The following is a 16,456-nucleotide window of genomic DNA, read 5'->3' as shown; positions in this document are numbered from 1 at the left end:
CATAGTTTTTTAAATATTTGCCTTCATCTTCAGATCTTTCCAGCTTTTAAATGGGTCACTGACCCCAGCTGCCAAAAATGATTGCTGTGCGGCTACAATTTTATTGTCATTTTATATTACTTATCTTTCTACATATTCCCTTCCCTATTCATATTCCTGGTTCTTTTACAAGCCACTGCCTGTTTCCTAGGCTAAATTTCAACATGGAGAGCTGCTGAAAAGAAAGCTGAATTATTCAAAAACTGCAAATAATAAAAACCAAAGACCAAATGCAAATTGTCTCAGAATAGCCTTCTCTACATCATACTAAAAGTTAATTTAACAGTGAACAACCCCTTTAATTTATACTTAAAATTATACATGGAATCCCATATTTGTAGCATGTGGTTAATGTAAAGGGTGGGAAACAATCCAGTGAGCGATGTGTTTTGGTTTTTTGTTTTTTTGCCTTTCTTACTGTGATGAATGTCATAAGGCTATTTTCAATGTCCACCCACCTGTGGGTTAACTCAGTGGAGTGCTACTGTATCATTTTTGTACTTCTAGCTGCTTGGATAGGGATGGACATCATCCATCCCAAGAATAACAGTATGTAGTCTGCTGTTTGTTATTCTGCTCAAGATAATTGCAACCAGTTCGAACCACACTAACACTAGCCTATGTGGCATCAAATGGACATACAGACTGACCAGCCTTTCTTGATGATGAAACATATAGTAACCTATAAAGAGACAACTTTCTTTTGGAACGTTGGGCATTTAGTATCAGATTTGCCTAAGTGCACTAACCACAGTGTATTTTGGAGTGGTCCACACACAACTATAAAGGGACAGGAAGAGGTTAAGATAGTAGTGGTCATTTAGCACATACATACATATTGTGACATGCTGGCTGCCTTTACACTTAATTTTTGGTGGAAATTAGCTATGGTCGGCAGGTAAGCAGAGGATCAGGAGCATAGAGACAGGGACACCACTTCTTCAGGCAAAACACAGGTTTATTTAATTCTTCCCAACAACCTTCACACTCTGGAACCTTTACCTTTACCTTTTCTCACCATCCCCAGTGACACATATCCACGGTGACTGTCACACTCATGAACACTCAGGCTTCACCTTAAGGGAACAGTTCAGTGTAAAAATGAAAATGCACAAAATAGATAGACTCCACAAAATTAAAAAATTTCAATATAGTTATATATATATATATAGCATGAAATAATCCATGGCCGGCACACCCTTAAAATTCAAAAAATTTTTATTGAAAACTCATTGTTTAAAAACCAACGTTTCGGTCCTCATTAGGATAAAGGTCCTAATGAGGACCGAAACGTTGGTTTTTAAACAATGAGTTTTCAATAAAAATTTTTTGAATTTTAAGGGTGTGCCGGCCATGGATTATTTCATGCTAAATACTCAGATTTTGGCTGTGTACCCCACAGAATACTAAAAGCCTTGGAGTGCAGACACCATCAGGACTGTATATATATAGATAGCAGAGTGACGGCACTCACAGGATTTTTATGCATCAAAAATCAAAGTAACAAGCTAATAATGTTCAAATAGTGAGGTTTATTGATCCTATGTTTCGGTTCCCCACTGGAACCTTCGTCAGGGAGTGAACTTCGTCAGTGGAACCCATGGTCATGGGTTACGAGTAATGCATACGTCACACACTGTGTTTTTTTCACTTCTTGTTCAATTTGCCGCCACTCACGGTATTTATGGCTGCTTTGTACTGGTAGTTTCAACTTTGACAAAGGCTGGTGTAACAGCCGAAACGTTAGTTCACTCTCCTGGCAATAAAGTTTTCGTTTTTCCACATAAGACCTGTGAGTGCAGCTTCTGGATTCCTTATATATATATATATATATATATATATATATATATAGGCAAAATGTAATCTATAAAGGCTGGAGTGAGCAGATGTCTAATATAATGGCCAAAACACTACTTCCTACTTTACAACTCTTACAACTGTTAGGAGTCAGTAACCAATCAGTGACTGGGGGGGGAGGTCATATGGGACATAACTTTTCAGTTAATTTGAGTATGACCCGCGAGCTCACAAACTAACTGAACAGTTAAGTCCCATGTGGTGCCCCCTAAATTCACTGACTAACTAGGAGGTTAGTAACTATATTACAAATATTTTTATATTGTGCAGTCTATCCATTTTGCCCAGTTTCATTTTTACACTGAACTGTTCCTTTAAGCCTTGCTGACTTTTCTCAGCTCTCTTACACCTGGCCACAACTCCCCTCTGCTTTGTGCAGTGGCAGGCTGCACCCCCAGCCCCTCTGGGAGTTCCATACACAGGCAGGCAACCTTCCTGCCCTGTGCCCTGCTCTGAGAATGGACACCTTTCTGAGTGACCCCTCACTCGCAGTGACTCCTTCACACTGAGCGCCCCCCAGGTGTGGGAGCACACACCTTTTTACCTCAGCTGCCTCTTAATTAGCCGACTGAGAGGGATTATTAACCCTGTCCGCACAAGGAATGCAGGGGGCACATCACACATCTCAAATGTGATTTTTTTACATTCAAATGTCTTTTAGAAAAGACTGCTGTGTTTCCTAACCACACTGTCACTATACAGTACATGCATACAAACTTTGCTACTGCAAAAAAACGTCTGCTTTTAGCCTGCAACAAGAAGTCATCTACAAATGCCATGTGTGTCATGCACCTTAAGCCTATGTCCAAGGCCCGATTCTCTCGAGTTTTACCGCTGATGCTTTTTATGTGATTTAGGGAAAATGCTCAGAAATCACTCTGTGCTCCAGTGCTCTAAAAGGGTAATTAAAACGTGTGGAAGTGACATAACAAGGTGTGAAGAAAAGCTGGAGAGATTTTGAAAGAAAAAAGCACCAGACCAATTTTGAATTTAATGAAGAAATAATAACTGGAGTACAATATGTAAAGGTTTTTGTTAGAGGGTCTCTTAACATCAGTTATAACAGGCAAAAACAGCTATTGTGCTGATATGGTTTTTCATATTTTTGGATCACTGAAACACAGTTTGGTGAAATGAGAAGAGAGTTAAGAACCCACAAATGTTGCTGAGTGCATGAACTTCAAATCGTTTGGAGAAATTTAGTACAAAATGCTTTCTAAAACAACCTACAGTTGTAGAACAATTTTTTTAATAGGCTGCACTGATTAGATGAAGTAACATGTACTGATGCTTGATACATTTATAACCATCCTGTTATGTTACGGAAATTGTGGATTTCCTAACATGGAGCATACCTGGTCAAACTTTTTTTGTAAGGAAATCAGAGTATCCAAAGGAGACCCAGGAAAATATGGAGCCAACCAACCTACGGTATGCTTTTCTTGGAGAAAATACAGAGTACCTGAAGGAAACCCAGGCACAACACAGACTGATAACAAGTAAGCTAATGTGTTTTTTGCGGACAAAAAGAGACATAGCACCATTAAGTTAAGGCAATTTCGAACCCTTTAGGCTGATGGCCCACAGGGAAATTATTCGCCCACAGTTAATATCAGCTACTGCAAGTGACTAATTTCCCCAAAATGCCTTTCCGCCAGCAGCAAAGTGAATTGCCAGTGGAAAAGCATACACGTTGTTACATATTGAGGAAGGCAAACACCACTTATCTGGCCAGCTGCCATTCCAGCCTCACATGAGAAAATATATTCTATGTTGACTCCAAATGATAATCTGAAAGTAATCTTTGGGCACCCCTTGCCAAAATTAATATTTAGATATCTTTGCCAGTGGAAAGTAGGAAACACCTACTGCAGGAATCAGTTTGTTAAAAAAAGCATATTTGCAAATGTAATACTTAGTTACATTTTTTATGAACGTTAAGGGCAGTGGTACATGGGGAAATTAGTCGCCCCGTGACAAATCGTTGTCGCGGGCGACTAATCTCCCCTTAATGCCATCCCACTGGCTAGAATGTAAATCGCCGGTGGGATGGCATAAGCGTCGATGCGATGTCCCGCAGTGGCCCGAAGTTGTCTTGAGAGGCATTTCTGAAGCCTGTTGTGATGCAGGGAATAGCAGACAGTTTCTCATTCCTTCTCCTTTTAAAGCAGGCTATGCCCAATCTGTGGATGACGTTGGCTGTACTGAGGAGGAATGAGAAACCGTGGCAGCAATCTTCTGATGAGCTTATTGTAGTTCACTGAGAATTAGCAAGGTGAATATCTCCTAAACCCTTTATTCTAGGTAATGCATATATATTGCAAAAATGAATCTTTTAAAACATGAAAGCCATATAAGAATTTAATTATGAAGGTGAACCATCCCCTTAAAGGGGACTTGTGGAAATCAAGGCAAGATCTGAAAAACCAAGGAAATTTTCAGAGAGAACTGCTCATATGCTGGGCAGAAAGGCAAATGATCAAATAGCTGCAAAAGAACTGCAGGAAGAGTTGGCTGACACAGAATTATGCTGCACACTTCCACAGTATAGCACTTCTTGCACAAACATTATCTGCATGAATAAGTCATCAGGAAGAAGCCTTACCTTACACATTTTCTTTGGGCCCCTGAGAAGGCACCCTGCTTATCATGTACATAATGGGTGGTGCATGGCGGCAGCTAGTGGGTGCATTTATGTGTATGGTTGGTTGGAACCCCAGTCCAACAATGTGTACATGTAGAGGAAAGAATGGATTCCATTAAATATCAGCAAATTCTGGATGCCAATGTGAAATAGTCAGCCAAGACTCTGAGGCTGGGGGACTAATGATTTTAAATGTACTACAGACACCGTGAGTTACTGGAAGAGAACAGTAACCTGCAAGAGCGTGCCCCTTAGTGATCATTTAGGCAGTGCTTCTGCCCAGGGTAACGGCTGAGCTTTGAACTTTGTGCCAGATAAAAAAAACATCCAGCATGGAGTGCACAGTCATCTGGCCCAGGCAGGGGAGCTGCTCTCTCCTGAGCTGGCAGCACCCCCAAAGTTACCAGGGGAGGGAAAAAGCCGCTCCTGGTAACTTCGGCCAGTGCAGAGAGCGTAATTGCGGTCTCTACACTAGCACTGCGGACCATCCTTGGACTACGGTGAGCTGCTTTCAACTTATAATCGATAGTTTTGTGACTTCCCTGATTGCCTCCCACCTGGGTGATAGACCCGAGGTTTTTAACCACCCGGGTCTCTTTTTCATATTTGGTATGACATGTTTTGTGTTTTGACATCAGTAAAATCTAATATTATTAATTAGCGTTTAACTTACAAATTTTGCATTGATATAAGATCTATTTTGACCTATCATTGCTCTTGATTCCAATTTGAAAACAGAGACCTGCAGCAATTCTACAATAGCAGAACACAGTGTACAAAATGTAAAAGACGGTTACATTGCACACTCCCCAGGAGGTAGTAAATAACCCCTGTAGGGTTCCAGCCTGTTCCTGTGCTGGCTCACCGTCTGTCTGTTCCTTAGCCAGCTGCACATTCATGTACCAGCTCCCTGTTTTGTTTTAGTACTAAATCTGATGTCTCTGTATTCTTACCAGTGTGGTTGTGTCAGCTAGGGATGCACCAAATCCAGTATTCGGTTTGGGATTCAGAATTTGGCCTTTTTTAGCAGGATTTGGCTGAATCCAAGCATCTGGCCAAACCAAATCGGAATCCTTAAAAATATGTGATTTTTGGTTACATTAACACAGAAGTAAAAAAAAATTTAATCAAGTGCTTCTATTTAACCCTTTCACAGCCAAATTTCCATATGCAAATTAGGATTCGGTTTTGTATTTGACTGAATCTTTCACAAAGGAAAAGCATATCCCTTTATGCTTTCACCTGGAAGTGGGTGCTGGGACCCATTGCCTGACTTCACAGAACTGGAAGTGGTAAGAAATAAAATGTATTAATGCATATTTGTAGGTACTGTTTGTCTGTACCAGTGTATATATACTTCTGCTCTGATCTCCTTGTAATTGATATGTACCACACAGCTACTGTTTCTTGTGCATGTTGTATTTTTTCTGGTTGCTGCTTTACTAATTGTGAAGTCACATGCAGAGGAATTATGTATAAATGTATAAATATTACCTTTGAACACAACACAAGGGGGGGGGGTTTACTTTTAATTATCAGCGGGTAAATAATCAGAGGGCAAATAACTAATTGGAGCAGGGCCGCTGCTGGCCAAATGGGTGCCCTAAGCAGAAATGTACTTTTGTGCCCCCTCCCCCAAATATTACGGAAGTAAAAATAAAATAATAAAAAAAAAACACCTACTATAGGGGCCCCACACACAGTGCCCCCATAGACAATGCCCCCAATAGCCCCCATAGATTGATTGAACTATCCGGGACAGCGGGATGCGCTATAAAAACCAGCGGGACAGTGTTGGGGGGGTATGTTATAATATATAAAAATGTTTTTTTTTTGGAGCAGCTGGGATGGTGCCCCATGGGAGTTGGTGCCCTATGCAGACTGAGTAATCTGCTTATAGGGAGCGGCGGCCCTGAATTGGAGTGTGCAATATATTTATTTTATGTGAAATGCAACATTTCAGGGGCACACACCCCATTGTATACTTGACAAATTTGCTTGCATCTGCTCATGTTGGGCTGGTAATTTTTTTTCCATCACCAACACATAACCAAAAAATCAAAGAATTGTATGTGCTGACTCTCACTTCACCTGTAACACAGGACAGGAGTGGAGTGGGAGTGTCTTAAGGGCCGCGACACACAGGGAGATTAGTCGTGCCACAACAAATCTCTGTTGTCGCGGGCGACTAATCTCCCCGCAATGCCATCCCACTGGGTACAATGTAAATCGCTGGTGGGATGGCATATGCGGGGCCGCGATTTGCCAAGTTGCCTTGAGAGGAAACTTTGGTGACTTCGGCAAATCGCAGCACCATGTATGCCATCCCACTGGCCATTTACATTCTAGCCGGTGGGATGGCATTGCGCCTGCAACAACGGAGATTTGTTGTGGCGCGACTAATCTCCCCGTGTGTCACTGCCCTAAGTGATGCAAGGTAACCAGTAGGGAAAACAAAGGGCAGGGTAGCAGGTAAGCACTGAGAGAATGCATGTGGCCTGCAGGTTGTCTGTTGGCATTATTCATCTATAGATTTAAACACACGCACCCTTCCTCTCCCCTTCCGAACCACACCACAGGAGACCCCCTAAACGTATACCTTGTTTTGAAAAACAAAGTAGCACAGCAGGGTTGGCAGACATTATCTTGCACTGCTTCAGGATCTCTTCTCTGTGATCACCAGCCCTAAATGTGTAGCTGAAGCCAGGTCTGGGTCAGTTTCAATTGCACATGCTCCTGTCTGGAGAGAGGCAAATATAACCAACATAAATGAAGACAAAATAACCACCAGCAAACTGCCTGAGAATTTACTTGTCAACATCATACTAAAAGTTATGCACATTCGCGACCCACCCCCCTCCCCGCCGCTGGCAGGGTGCATCCGCGTCTATTTATACTCACATACGGAGAAGTGGGGAGAGGTCCCCATTGCTCCGTATGCCAGCAAATTTCAGAATTTTGGTGCGGCGGGGCGGCATACCGCCCCTAAATTGTTGCCGCCCTAGGCCCAGGCCTTTGTGACCTCGCCACAAATCCGGGCCTGGTTATGAATTCTTAAAATGCTTTCACTTACTGCATGCAAATGATTCTCTTAAACACAGCTGAATATCAGATTTTACTGATCTGATAAATAGTCACCAGATCATGGAAATCTGGAATTGAATTAGGAGATAGGTTTTTCTTATCAAATTGAATCTGGCCCTTTATGCACAACATGTTTTAGGACCCAAATCCCTTTATCGATTGAATTACTGCTTTTTAACTCTGCTTTCAAATCACAAAGAAATTAGGTATTCTTTTTATTATTTTCAGATTTGTCGCCAGTGGTAGCCTAGATTTACCACAGACAACAAATATCCACATTTGTCATTACCCTAAAGGCTGAATTACACAGAAGCTTTTGTTGCACTGTATGTCCCTGTTTTAATAGATCACGCCCCACAAGTCATGGGACGGGTGTAGTGTACATATTTAGAAATAAGATATAGATGGATACACTTTTGTTTCTAACTGAAATTCACTTACTGTTGGATGTAAATGCATAAAAATAAAATATTATTAGCTGCATCTGATCTTATCTGATCTGATAACAGCATGGAATATCAGATGTCATAGCATCCCTGTAGTATTTAATTGCATGGCAATATTTTATGGGACAGATATGTCTATCTGATAAGTCTCTTGAGTAGTTCATCTCATATTCACTGCATTAATTTCTTTCTCAAGACATTGATTGCATACATTTGTTCTGTATTCATGTTTGTTTATATAGGTTTAGGATTAAAAAGCATGTAAAACCTGAATAAACCTGAGTTTCAAGGCAAATAAATAACTCACTGCAAACACATAAAGTATTAAAAAACCCTTTAACAATATACACAGCAAACATTAAACAGAAACATGTTATACTAGAGATTTTTAAGATATAACTCATACGCATCCACCCCCTAAAATCTTCAACATTACATTCAGAAAATATAGATCAGATAGATATATAGATAGATAGATACAGAGAGAGAGAAAGAGAGAGAGAGAGAGAGAGAGAGAGAGAAAGAGAAAGAGAAAGAGAGAGAGAGAGAGAAAAGAGGAGGGAGGGGGTAGGGAAATACCTTAGCTAACATTTAACAACCACAGGAAGCAACCACTGCATCAAACATATCATCATCACCCAGTGAGAAAAGTCATTCATAAAGATATCCAGCAAAGCACAAGCAAGTACCAAGAGAAGTATCAGAGCTGTGTGGCTATGACAGAGGCATGAAGGGGATGTGAAGGTTAATCCGCAGCATCTCTAGAAAGACAGAAGCACAGAGAGAGGGAGAGAGAGAGAGAAGTGCACACACTGAACCCATCACAGCCACTGGCTGTTGATCTGAGCTCTGTATCCTTGGATTCGTCACTAACAAGGGTGAGTATATGTATTAGGTGGTAAGCTAAGGAAAGGCAATGTGCTACAATGTCTTTGGATCGCTCATATTTAAATCAACAAAGAGGGTTAAAAATACAGTTAATAGGCACTGGGCAAAAAAACTATGTACAATGGAGAAGAAAAGGCTGCACATAAAGTGAATTAGGAAGCTGTTATAATAGTGGATGGGGCTTTTAAAGTAAAAAAAAAATGAGGGACAGTACAGGCAGTATACAAGAAGTTATGTATTGTGGACAGAGATGAGGCAAAGTGACAGATGGCCACTACAAAGATGGTATAGAAAGTACTGCAGGAAAATAACTTATTTTGAAAGGATGAGTAGCAGGAAAGAGGAAATTAGAATCTTAAAAAAACAGAAAAGATGCAGTAAGGTATTAGTCGAAATCCATATAAAGAAATATGCAGGGAAAGGGTCAACTGGAACAGACTGAGTGAGGTGTGGCAGTAGAAAGGGGCCAGTTGTTTAGCTGGGAATGAAGAAAAGATCATCTGGTTTAGAAGTAATGAGGTAAGGCAAGATCAGCTGGTGTGCAGAGTATAAGGTGAGAAGGAGAGAATAGCTGGTGTATAGGGAAAGATGAGTAATGTGCAAAGAGATTAGCTGGTAATGAAGGATGATGTTTCGTGGCAGATGATATGATCTAGAGTACAGGTGGATCCACCTGTACTCTAGATCATATCATCTGCCACAAAACATCATCCTTCATTACCAGCTAATCTCTTTGCACATTGGTACCACCTGTACTCTAGATCATATCATCTGCCACAAAACATCATCCCTCATTACCAGCTAATCTCTTTGCACATTGAGATATATATATATACCTCATTACTTCTAAACCAGATGATCATTTCTTTACTGGGGAAGATAAGCTGGTGTAGAAACAATGAGGGTCAGAGATGTGAGTATAAGGTTCAGCATAAAAGATCAACAAGTGCACAAGGAATTATATATAACATTACGAGGGTACAGTTGTTGGAAAGAGCAAAAGCTGAAAAAGGGAGTTGTAGAAAACTTTGTGTATTTCTGGTAATATGCAAACGCAAGCAGTAATCTTACACAACTGCACCATAAAGTCATAAGAAAATTGAAATCAGGCATAATAGGTAAATTTGCACTGTAATACTTATTACACCCTTCTGTATGTGTGAAACCGATGAAGTACATACTAGTAAGAATGAGAATATATAATACCTTCTATAGCAAGTAATTAAAATATATAGATTAAAAGAAACCATTAAGCCATACTTTATATAGGGTATAATGTAATTATATTGTGAATTATCACATTATAACTAATTCCTTTCTTTTGAACCAGGCATGGAAACCGAGATGTTCAGTTTGCATATACTTTTTTTGGTGTCAAGTGTCTCACTGTTAGTACCTATGAGTGCCTTTCCTGACTAGTTTCATTATAGTATTGTGGTGCAGCAAACACAGAACGAAATCAGTACCTGTACCTTCTCTTCTTTCAGGAACAGCGATGAATTATGCTACCGTGCAACAGACTTAGTTTCAGTTTTTAAATATGCAGAATACCAACAATGCTTAGATACAAAATTTCATCAGGATGGTTCTTCTTAAACTGCTGAATCTTCTGGCTCCACTCTATTTCCTCTGCCTGCTATCAGTTACTTTATCCATTCAGTTCTTCTTACTACTTCCTGGCATAAGTGGGGAAACTTCATCTACCTTGTCTTTCTCTGGTTTTATTCACAATTCCCTCTTTGTTGTTTTACTTGTCAATGTGTTGGGAAATTATATACTGACAATCTGGAAGAGTCCTCATGGCAATGCAATGTATGCAGAAACTGAGCTATCAGGAAAACCATTTTGCCATCTTTGTGCCCGGGTGATGGGCGAACAGGAACATCACTGCTTTTTCACAGGAACATGTATAGGACGCAGCAATCTTCGTAGCTTTGTTCTGTTTTGCCTGCATGCTTCCTGCAGTTGTTTTCATGCTATGGTGGTTGGAGTGGGATATATTTCAGAAAGCATCTCTCTCTCCTTATACGATCCTATGACCTTCCTAAGGCTGCTGCCTCTCTCTATTACTCGATTTTTCTCAGGTTAGTTTTTTATACATATTTAGCCAGTGAACAAAACATATTTGGGGTTTAAACAAGTAGCCATTAATTGCAATGGTCATGATTATCAAGTGATAACTATGTAATTAATAGAATACTATATTCTTTTGTACTGGTTATCACAAAAGCACAAGGATAAACAAACTACCACTTCAATACCTGTACCCAAAATTCATATTAATCCAGACATGCTCCGTCATACAGATTTACCTGGCATTAATGCAATATAGACAATTTTCCCCCCAGATATTTCCCCTCACATATTACATTTCTAATGCTTACATATTTAAAAGTTCACATAAAGAACAGAATTTTACTACATGAACAGTTTGTTGGGATATATAGCAATAAATATAATGGAGTCAGTTGGTCTGTACATTAATGTTAAAGCTCTTGGGTTGATAAATGATGATGATGATGGCATGCAGTTACATCAAATTATAATTGTATAATCTGGTTCTCACTTACTTATGCTGCAGTTTCCAGGGAATTTGAAATGTGTAAAGGGCATTAATAATAAGGGAGATTAAATCATTTCGAAGTAACGCCACAGCATACTTCTTTTCACCACTAAATTATATTCTAGAAATAGCTCCTGCTTAATGCAGTAAAGGCTAGAAATAGTTAAACCATCTTCTGCCGCAGTGACATTGATAAACGCTGCCCCAAATTTTATCTCCCGGTGACAATGACACATGGAGACCAAGCCAGACTCGCAGCTATTTATAGGGGTAGGAGGTGGAGTCAAAATCACTAATAAATAACTGTCCCATATTATTCCCCCGCCTTTTCTCATTTTCATGCATGCCCCACTTTCCCCACAGTTCATGTTTTTCTTCATTTGCTCACTTTACTTTTTGTATACTTTTTCTATGTCCGACAAAGCAAAAAAACTTTAGTTTAGAATTTTTCACCCTTCCTCATACACCTTTTTTTTATAAACTCCTTTTGTATAATTGTTTTAATTTCACATGAGTGAATTATTATTATTCTCCTGCTTATTTACTTGTGTTATCTGTTCCACACTTCTCCTAATTGACTGGCAATCTCTGCTTACGACCTCATTCTCACTACCTTTCTCTTAACAGGAACCCTCCTCAGCTCAGAGATGTTAGTGGTCCTCATGATCTACCTCTGGTTTGGAGTGGGAGTAGCATGTGCTGCCTTTTGCTGTCACCATCTAATTTTAATCTGCAGAGGATCTAATGGTCAACAATTTCATACAGCAGAGATCCGCATAACCAATGGCAAAGAAAACCTGCAGAGAGTATTTGGAAAGAAGTGGCTCTTTGCAATTTTTGTCCCACAGCCAAAGAACAAATGAGCTAGTTTGTGCTTAAATCCATTGGCTGTTGTAATGCCTATAGATCAGCCATAGTGCTAGTCTACCAGTAATAGCAATCAAAATCCCCTTGCAGCTCTGAATAGTTAATGAAAACCCATTACTAATATATAATAAGATACTAATTTTGCTGATATTTAGGCTATCTTTACCGACCAATACTGATAGCAAGATTGCGGTACTAGACTTAAATAGCATACTTGTTACTCACTCTCTTGTTCACTCTACTGAGGGAGGGACTGTTACCACTATGACAAATGGAAGGTTTTTTTAGGTTTGTAAAAAAAGGAATGATCTTCAAACCTATATATACATGTATATGTGTGTGTGTTTGTGTGTTTGTATGTATATATATATATATATATATATATATACATACACACAGCAAGCCCTTATCAAATAGATACAAAGTTTTTGACATTTATATTTACTGACATCAATGTATCACTTTGTATCCTACTGACTTGTGGCCTAATATGTATATTTATATATAGTAATGCAAAGAAAAAATGGTCTGCACCTACCCATTATCAAGGACATAAAGATATTTTGTGCATTAGAATACTACAAAATGCCCTCCCCTAAAACAAGGACTGTTTGTCCATATATTGATTTACAGTATATTTAAGTTGGCCAGCTGCCATCACCTGATCACCAATCTTTCACAGGGACTGCATTTTACCTGCAGCATTGTTTTCCAAGTTTAAAACCCCCAAATGGTTGCCCCTTTACTGGCCACCACTGGGATCACCTGACTATAGTTGGGGAATGATGGGAGCTACAACATGAAACTTAATGCACAAAGATTCTTAATGTCCTTGAGAGTGGATAGGATTGCTTTTTTTTATTTTGTAGTACAGGTATGGGATCCCTTATCCGGAAATCCGTTATCCAGAAAGTTCCGAATTACTGAAAGGTCATCTCCGATAGACTCCGATTAGGAGTAAATAATTCTAATTTTTAAAAAGAAGATTTCCTTTTTCTCTGTAATAATAAAACAGTACCTTGTGCTTGATCCCAACTAAGATATAATTAATCCTTATTGGAAGCAAAACAATCTTTTGGGGTTTATTCAAAATTTAATTATTATTTTTAGCAGGCTTAAGGTATGCAGGTCCAAATTATGGAAAGATCCCTTATCCAGAAAACCCCAGGTCCTGAGCATTCTGGATAACAGGTCCTGTACCTGTATGAATTTTTTGGTTACATCCTCATTGCACCCCCACCTAATGGTTTAGTGGTCAGCACAACTTTCTCTTTTAGCTATATATAATAATAATAATCTGTTAGAAAAAGAAAAGAATCACTGTTCTGTCCCCACAGCAAGGCCCTCTCTTTGTTCTACATTCATACACAGTACTCTTCTGACTGTGACTATTTGCAGTTGTGAAAATGCTCTGTAAATTCAGTGAGGTCTCTTTACTTCCTTTGTTAATACTGAAATGCTCTCTCCTCTCTATACTGTTAGCAAAATCTTTTAATCATACAATATTGATTCACTCACTTCTCTGAATAGACAGCAAGGTTCGTGTACCAAAAGCTTATTTTTTTCTTCATATCAAGCTAAACCTATTGCTGTTTGAAGATATATTTTAATGTGTTGTTTTTGAAACTCTGTATGGTCTACGCCTATAATGTGGTTCTCTCACAGGCCTGAAAGAGCAGTCCTTTTTACCCTTTACACACTTAAGCCTTGTAGTGAACTGTTATTGTGCAGCTTAAAAATATACATTATAGTGGCACTTAAAACACAGATCCAGTTTTCTTCATTTGGACCTGAGGGTTGCTACTCTGCAAGTACTTCACCCCGTTATCACAATGCAGTATGCAATCATTTCACAAAGATAACTTTACTGCAATAAAACACTAAGGAAGTCTGCTAGGCAGCAGTCATTTCCTACTGTTCCATTGTTTAGAACAAAGAGCAGCTTCAGACTCAGGGGACTCCTGCCACATCTTGGGAAGTAATTCTAGCATGTGAATAACTGACAGACTTTCAAGGCATGATTCAACTGCCCTGTAAGCTGTCACATACGATTTGTGCACTTATGCCACATAATATTATCTTGTAGATTCTTTCCCACAGTCAGATGTCAGCTTATGCGACGCATGACTCAGCTCTCCATTAGAATCCGATTCATTTCAGTGCTTTCTTCCTTCCTCTGCCAGGATATTAGAGGGCAAAGCCATGTTACCAGTACTCATCTGATGCTAGTGTCCACTGACATGGCCCTGAAGCAAAAGCAGTATCCACTCAGGACAGAACTCTTCTTCACTTAAATCACTGTGGTATTTTCACCTGTTGATAAATAAGCCCCAGGTTTTATACAGTAATACTTAACAATTGTGAACAGTTTCGGACTGGCCTACCAGGATACCAGGAAAACTCCCAGTGGGCTCAGGGGTTGTAGGCCCTCTTGCTTCTATCTATTTAGCCTATTTCAGGGTCATTCCCTATTTCTGTATGGGAACAAGGAAGCTTGATAGATGGAAGAACAGAGTATAGTATGTAGAGAAAAGAGACTAGGAGAATAAAAAGTTTGAGGGAGGGGAGGAGGAATTAAAGTTTTGTGAGTGGGTCCATGGTTTTCTGGTGGGCCCTGGCATCTCAGTCCGACACTGACTACGAAGCATTAAGTCTGTAATAGTACAGGTCAGAAGAACTTTACATACCTTATAATGTACATCTGAAGTGCTTGCTGGGACTTTTGCAGATGCTCATATGTTAGAGTGGTCTTTTTGCACTAAATTACAAAATGCTACAGATGTGAAAGGGATCAGTTCATATGATCTCTGATACCATTTGTCAAAAAGCACCTCCCCTGAACATTAAAGTGTGAGCACACCTTTTGTGTGGGATGAAGGGCATAGACTTCTGTAAAAATTGTCCTTGTAAACGAGAGCAGTTTGTTTCTGTAATGCTTGCACTTTTTTTTAGTTTTGCTATTAGAAGAACATCCTATAATCATAAGAGCTTCAAAATAAGGACAGGGAGAAGAATTAACCCAAACCCCTGTAAACCCGAGTCTTTCTAGCATCCACTCATTTCATCCCTTATCACACATATTTCTCTATGTGCAGAAAATGCATGTTTAAAAGACTGTTGAGCAGAAATACAAAGTGCTGTGTACTAGAATAAATAATACATAAAATTAAGATAATAAAAAAAAAAACTTTTTATAAAATTCTCATTAAAACAGTTACAATGCTGTCACAGACCATTTAATGGAAATAAATTCATTTCAAGGAGGTTTAATTGTATGGTTCTGTCTATATTTGCTGGGGAATAATGTGCCAATAGCAAGTGGCAAGGTCACATATGCGCTTTTTATCATATGCACATAGGCGAGTGCTGATTACCTGAATAGGGATAAAGGCATCATGCATTTATGTTCTGTGCTTCTATGTTCTACTAACAGAAATGTGAATATAGCCACAATCCTTGGATACTTCGTTTTTAACATTAACACCTGCCTCTTTTGGTAGATTATGAAGCTGCTAGTGATCCTTTGTATGCAAGTCATTTTGTTGCTGTATTTAATTAGGGACATTTTACACAGTCATATACTGTAACCTTTTACACAAACAAAACTGCAGTATAGGGACCATTAAACTGAACGCCAAGTTGCTTTTATATAAAGAGCTTGTGAATGACAAACATCAAATAAACCTTTTTTTATGACCTTGTGTGTGTTTGCTCATCTTTTGGTCTCTTTAAAATAAGCAGTATTTGGTAGTGAAGTTTTTGTTGTCGGATTCAAATCATTGGTTGTACTGGTTCCCCCTTAGCCAAAAGAGGTGATGTTTTTGTTCACATAAATACTGTAACTTTGAACTAAAGAAGCTGTGTCAAACACCTCCATTTTATTAGCAGGAAGAGATCACCATATTTTTTGGCCCCTAGGGCCAAATGATCAAATTACAATGACAGGTATAGTAGCCATCGGACAGAGGACCACATCAATGAGCTGATGTAGTCCCCAATCCAACGGGAAACTGCTTAAATCTCCCCGTGAATGGCCACCTTTAAAGGGCTAGTTCAACTTTTTGAACT

At 39.3% G+C, this 16,456-nt stretch overlaps 1 protein-coding gene across 2 annotated transcripts; it reads left to right on the top strand.

Moving 5' to 3' along the window:
* Positions 1-8,649: 8,649 nt before the first annotated feature.
* On the top strand, positions 8,650-14,833 carry zdhhc22 (zinc finger DHHC-type containing 22). Of its 2 annotated transcripts, XM_031892094.1 has the most exons (3): positions 8,650-8,948; positions 10,446-11,042; positions 12,149-14,833. In XM_031892094.1, exons 2-3 carry the CDS (start codon positions 10,541-10,543, stop codon positions 12,382-12,384), a joined length of 738 nt encoding a protein of 245 aa, XP_031747954.1. In that variant the 5' UTR covers positions 8,650-8,948; positions 10,446-10,540; the 3' UTR covers positions 12,385-14,833. The 2 variants fall into 2 exon arrangements, 1 of the variants encoding a protein (XP_031747954.1); XR_001171710.3 differs by lacking the exon at positions 10,446-11,042.
* The last annotated feature ends 1,623 nt before the right edge of the window (positions 14,834-16,456 follow it).

This window comes from Xenopus tropicalis, chromosome 8, assembly GCF_000004195.4.
Source record: "Xenopus tropicalis strain Nigerian chromosome 8, UCB_Xtro_10.0, whole genome shotgun sequence".
Taxonomy (NCBI): Eukaryota; Metazoa; Chordata; class Amphibia; order Anura; family Pipidae; genus Xenopus; species Xenopus tropicalis.
Note: the sequence above shows the minus strand (reverse complement) of the source record. Positions and strands in the feature narration are given on the sequence as shown.

Coding starts and splice junctions, on each gene's coding strand:
- zdhhc22 (XM_031892094.1), top strand. CDS start 10,541: ATGGTTCTTCTTAAACTGCTGAATCTTCTGGCTCCACTCTATTTCCTC. Junction 11,043..12,148: donor TATTACTCGATTTTTCTCAG/GTTAGTTTTTTA, acceptor TTCTCTTAACAG/GAACCCTCCTCAGCTCAGAG.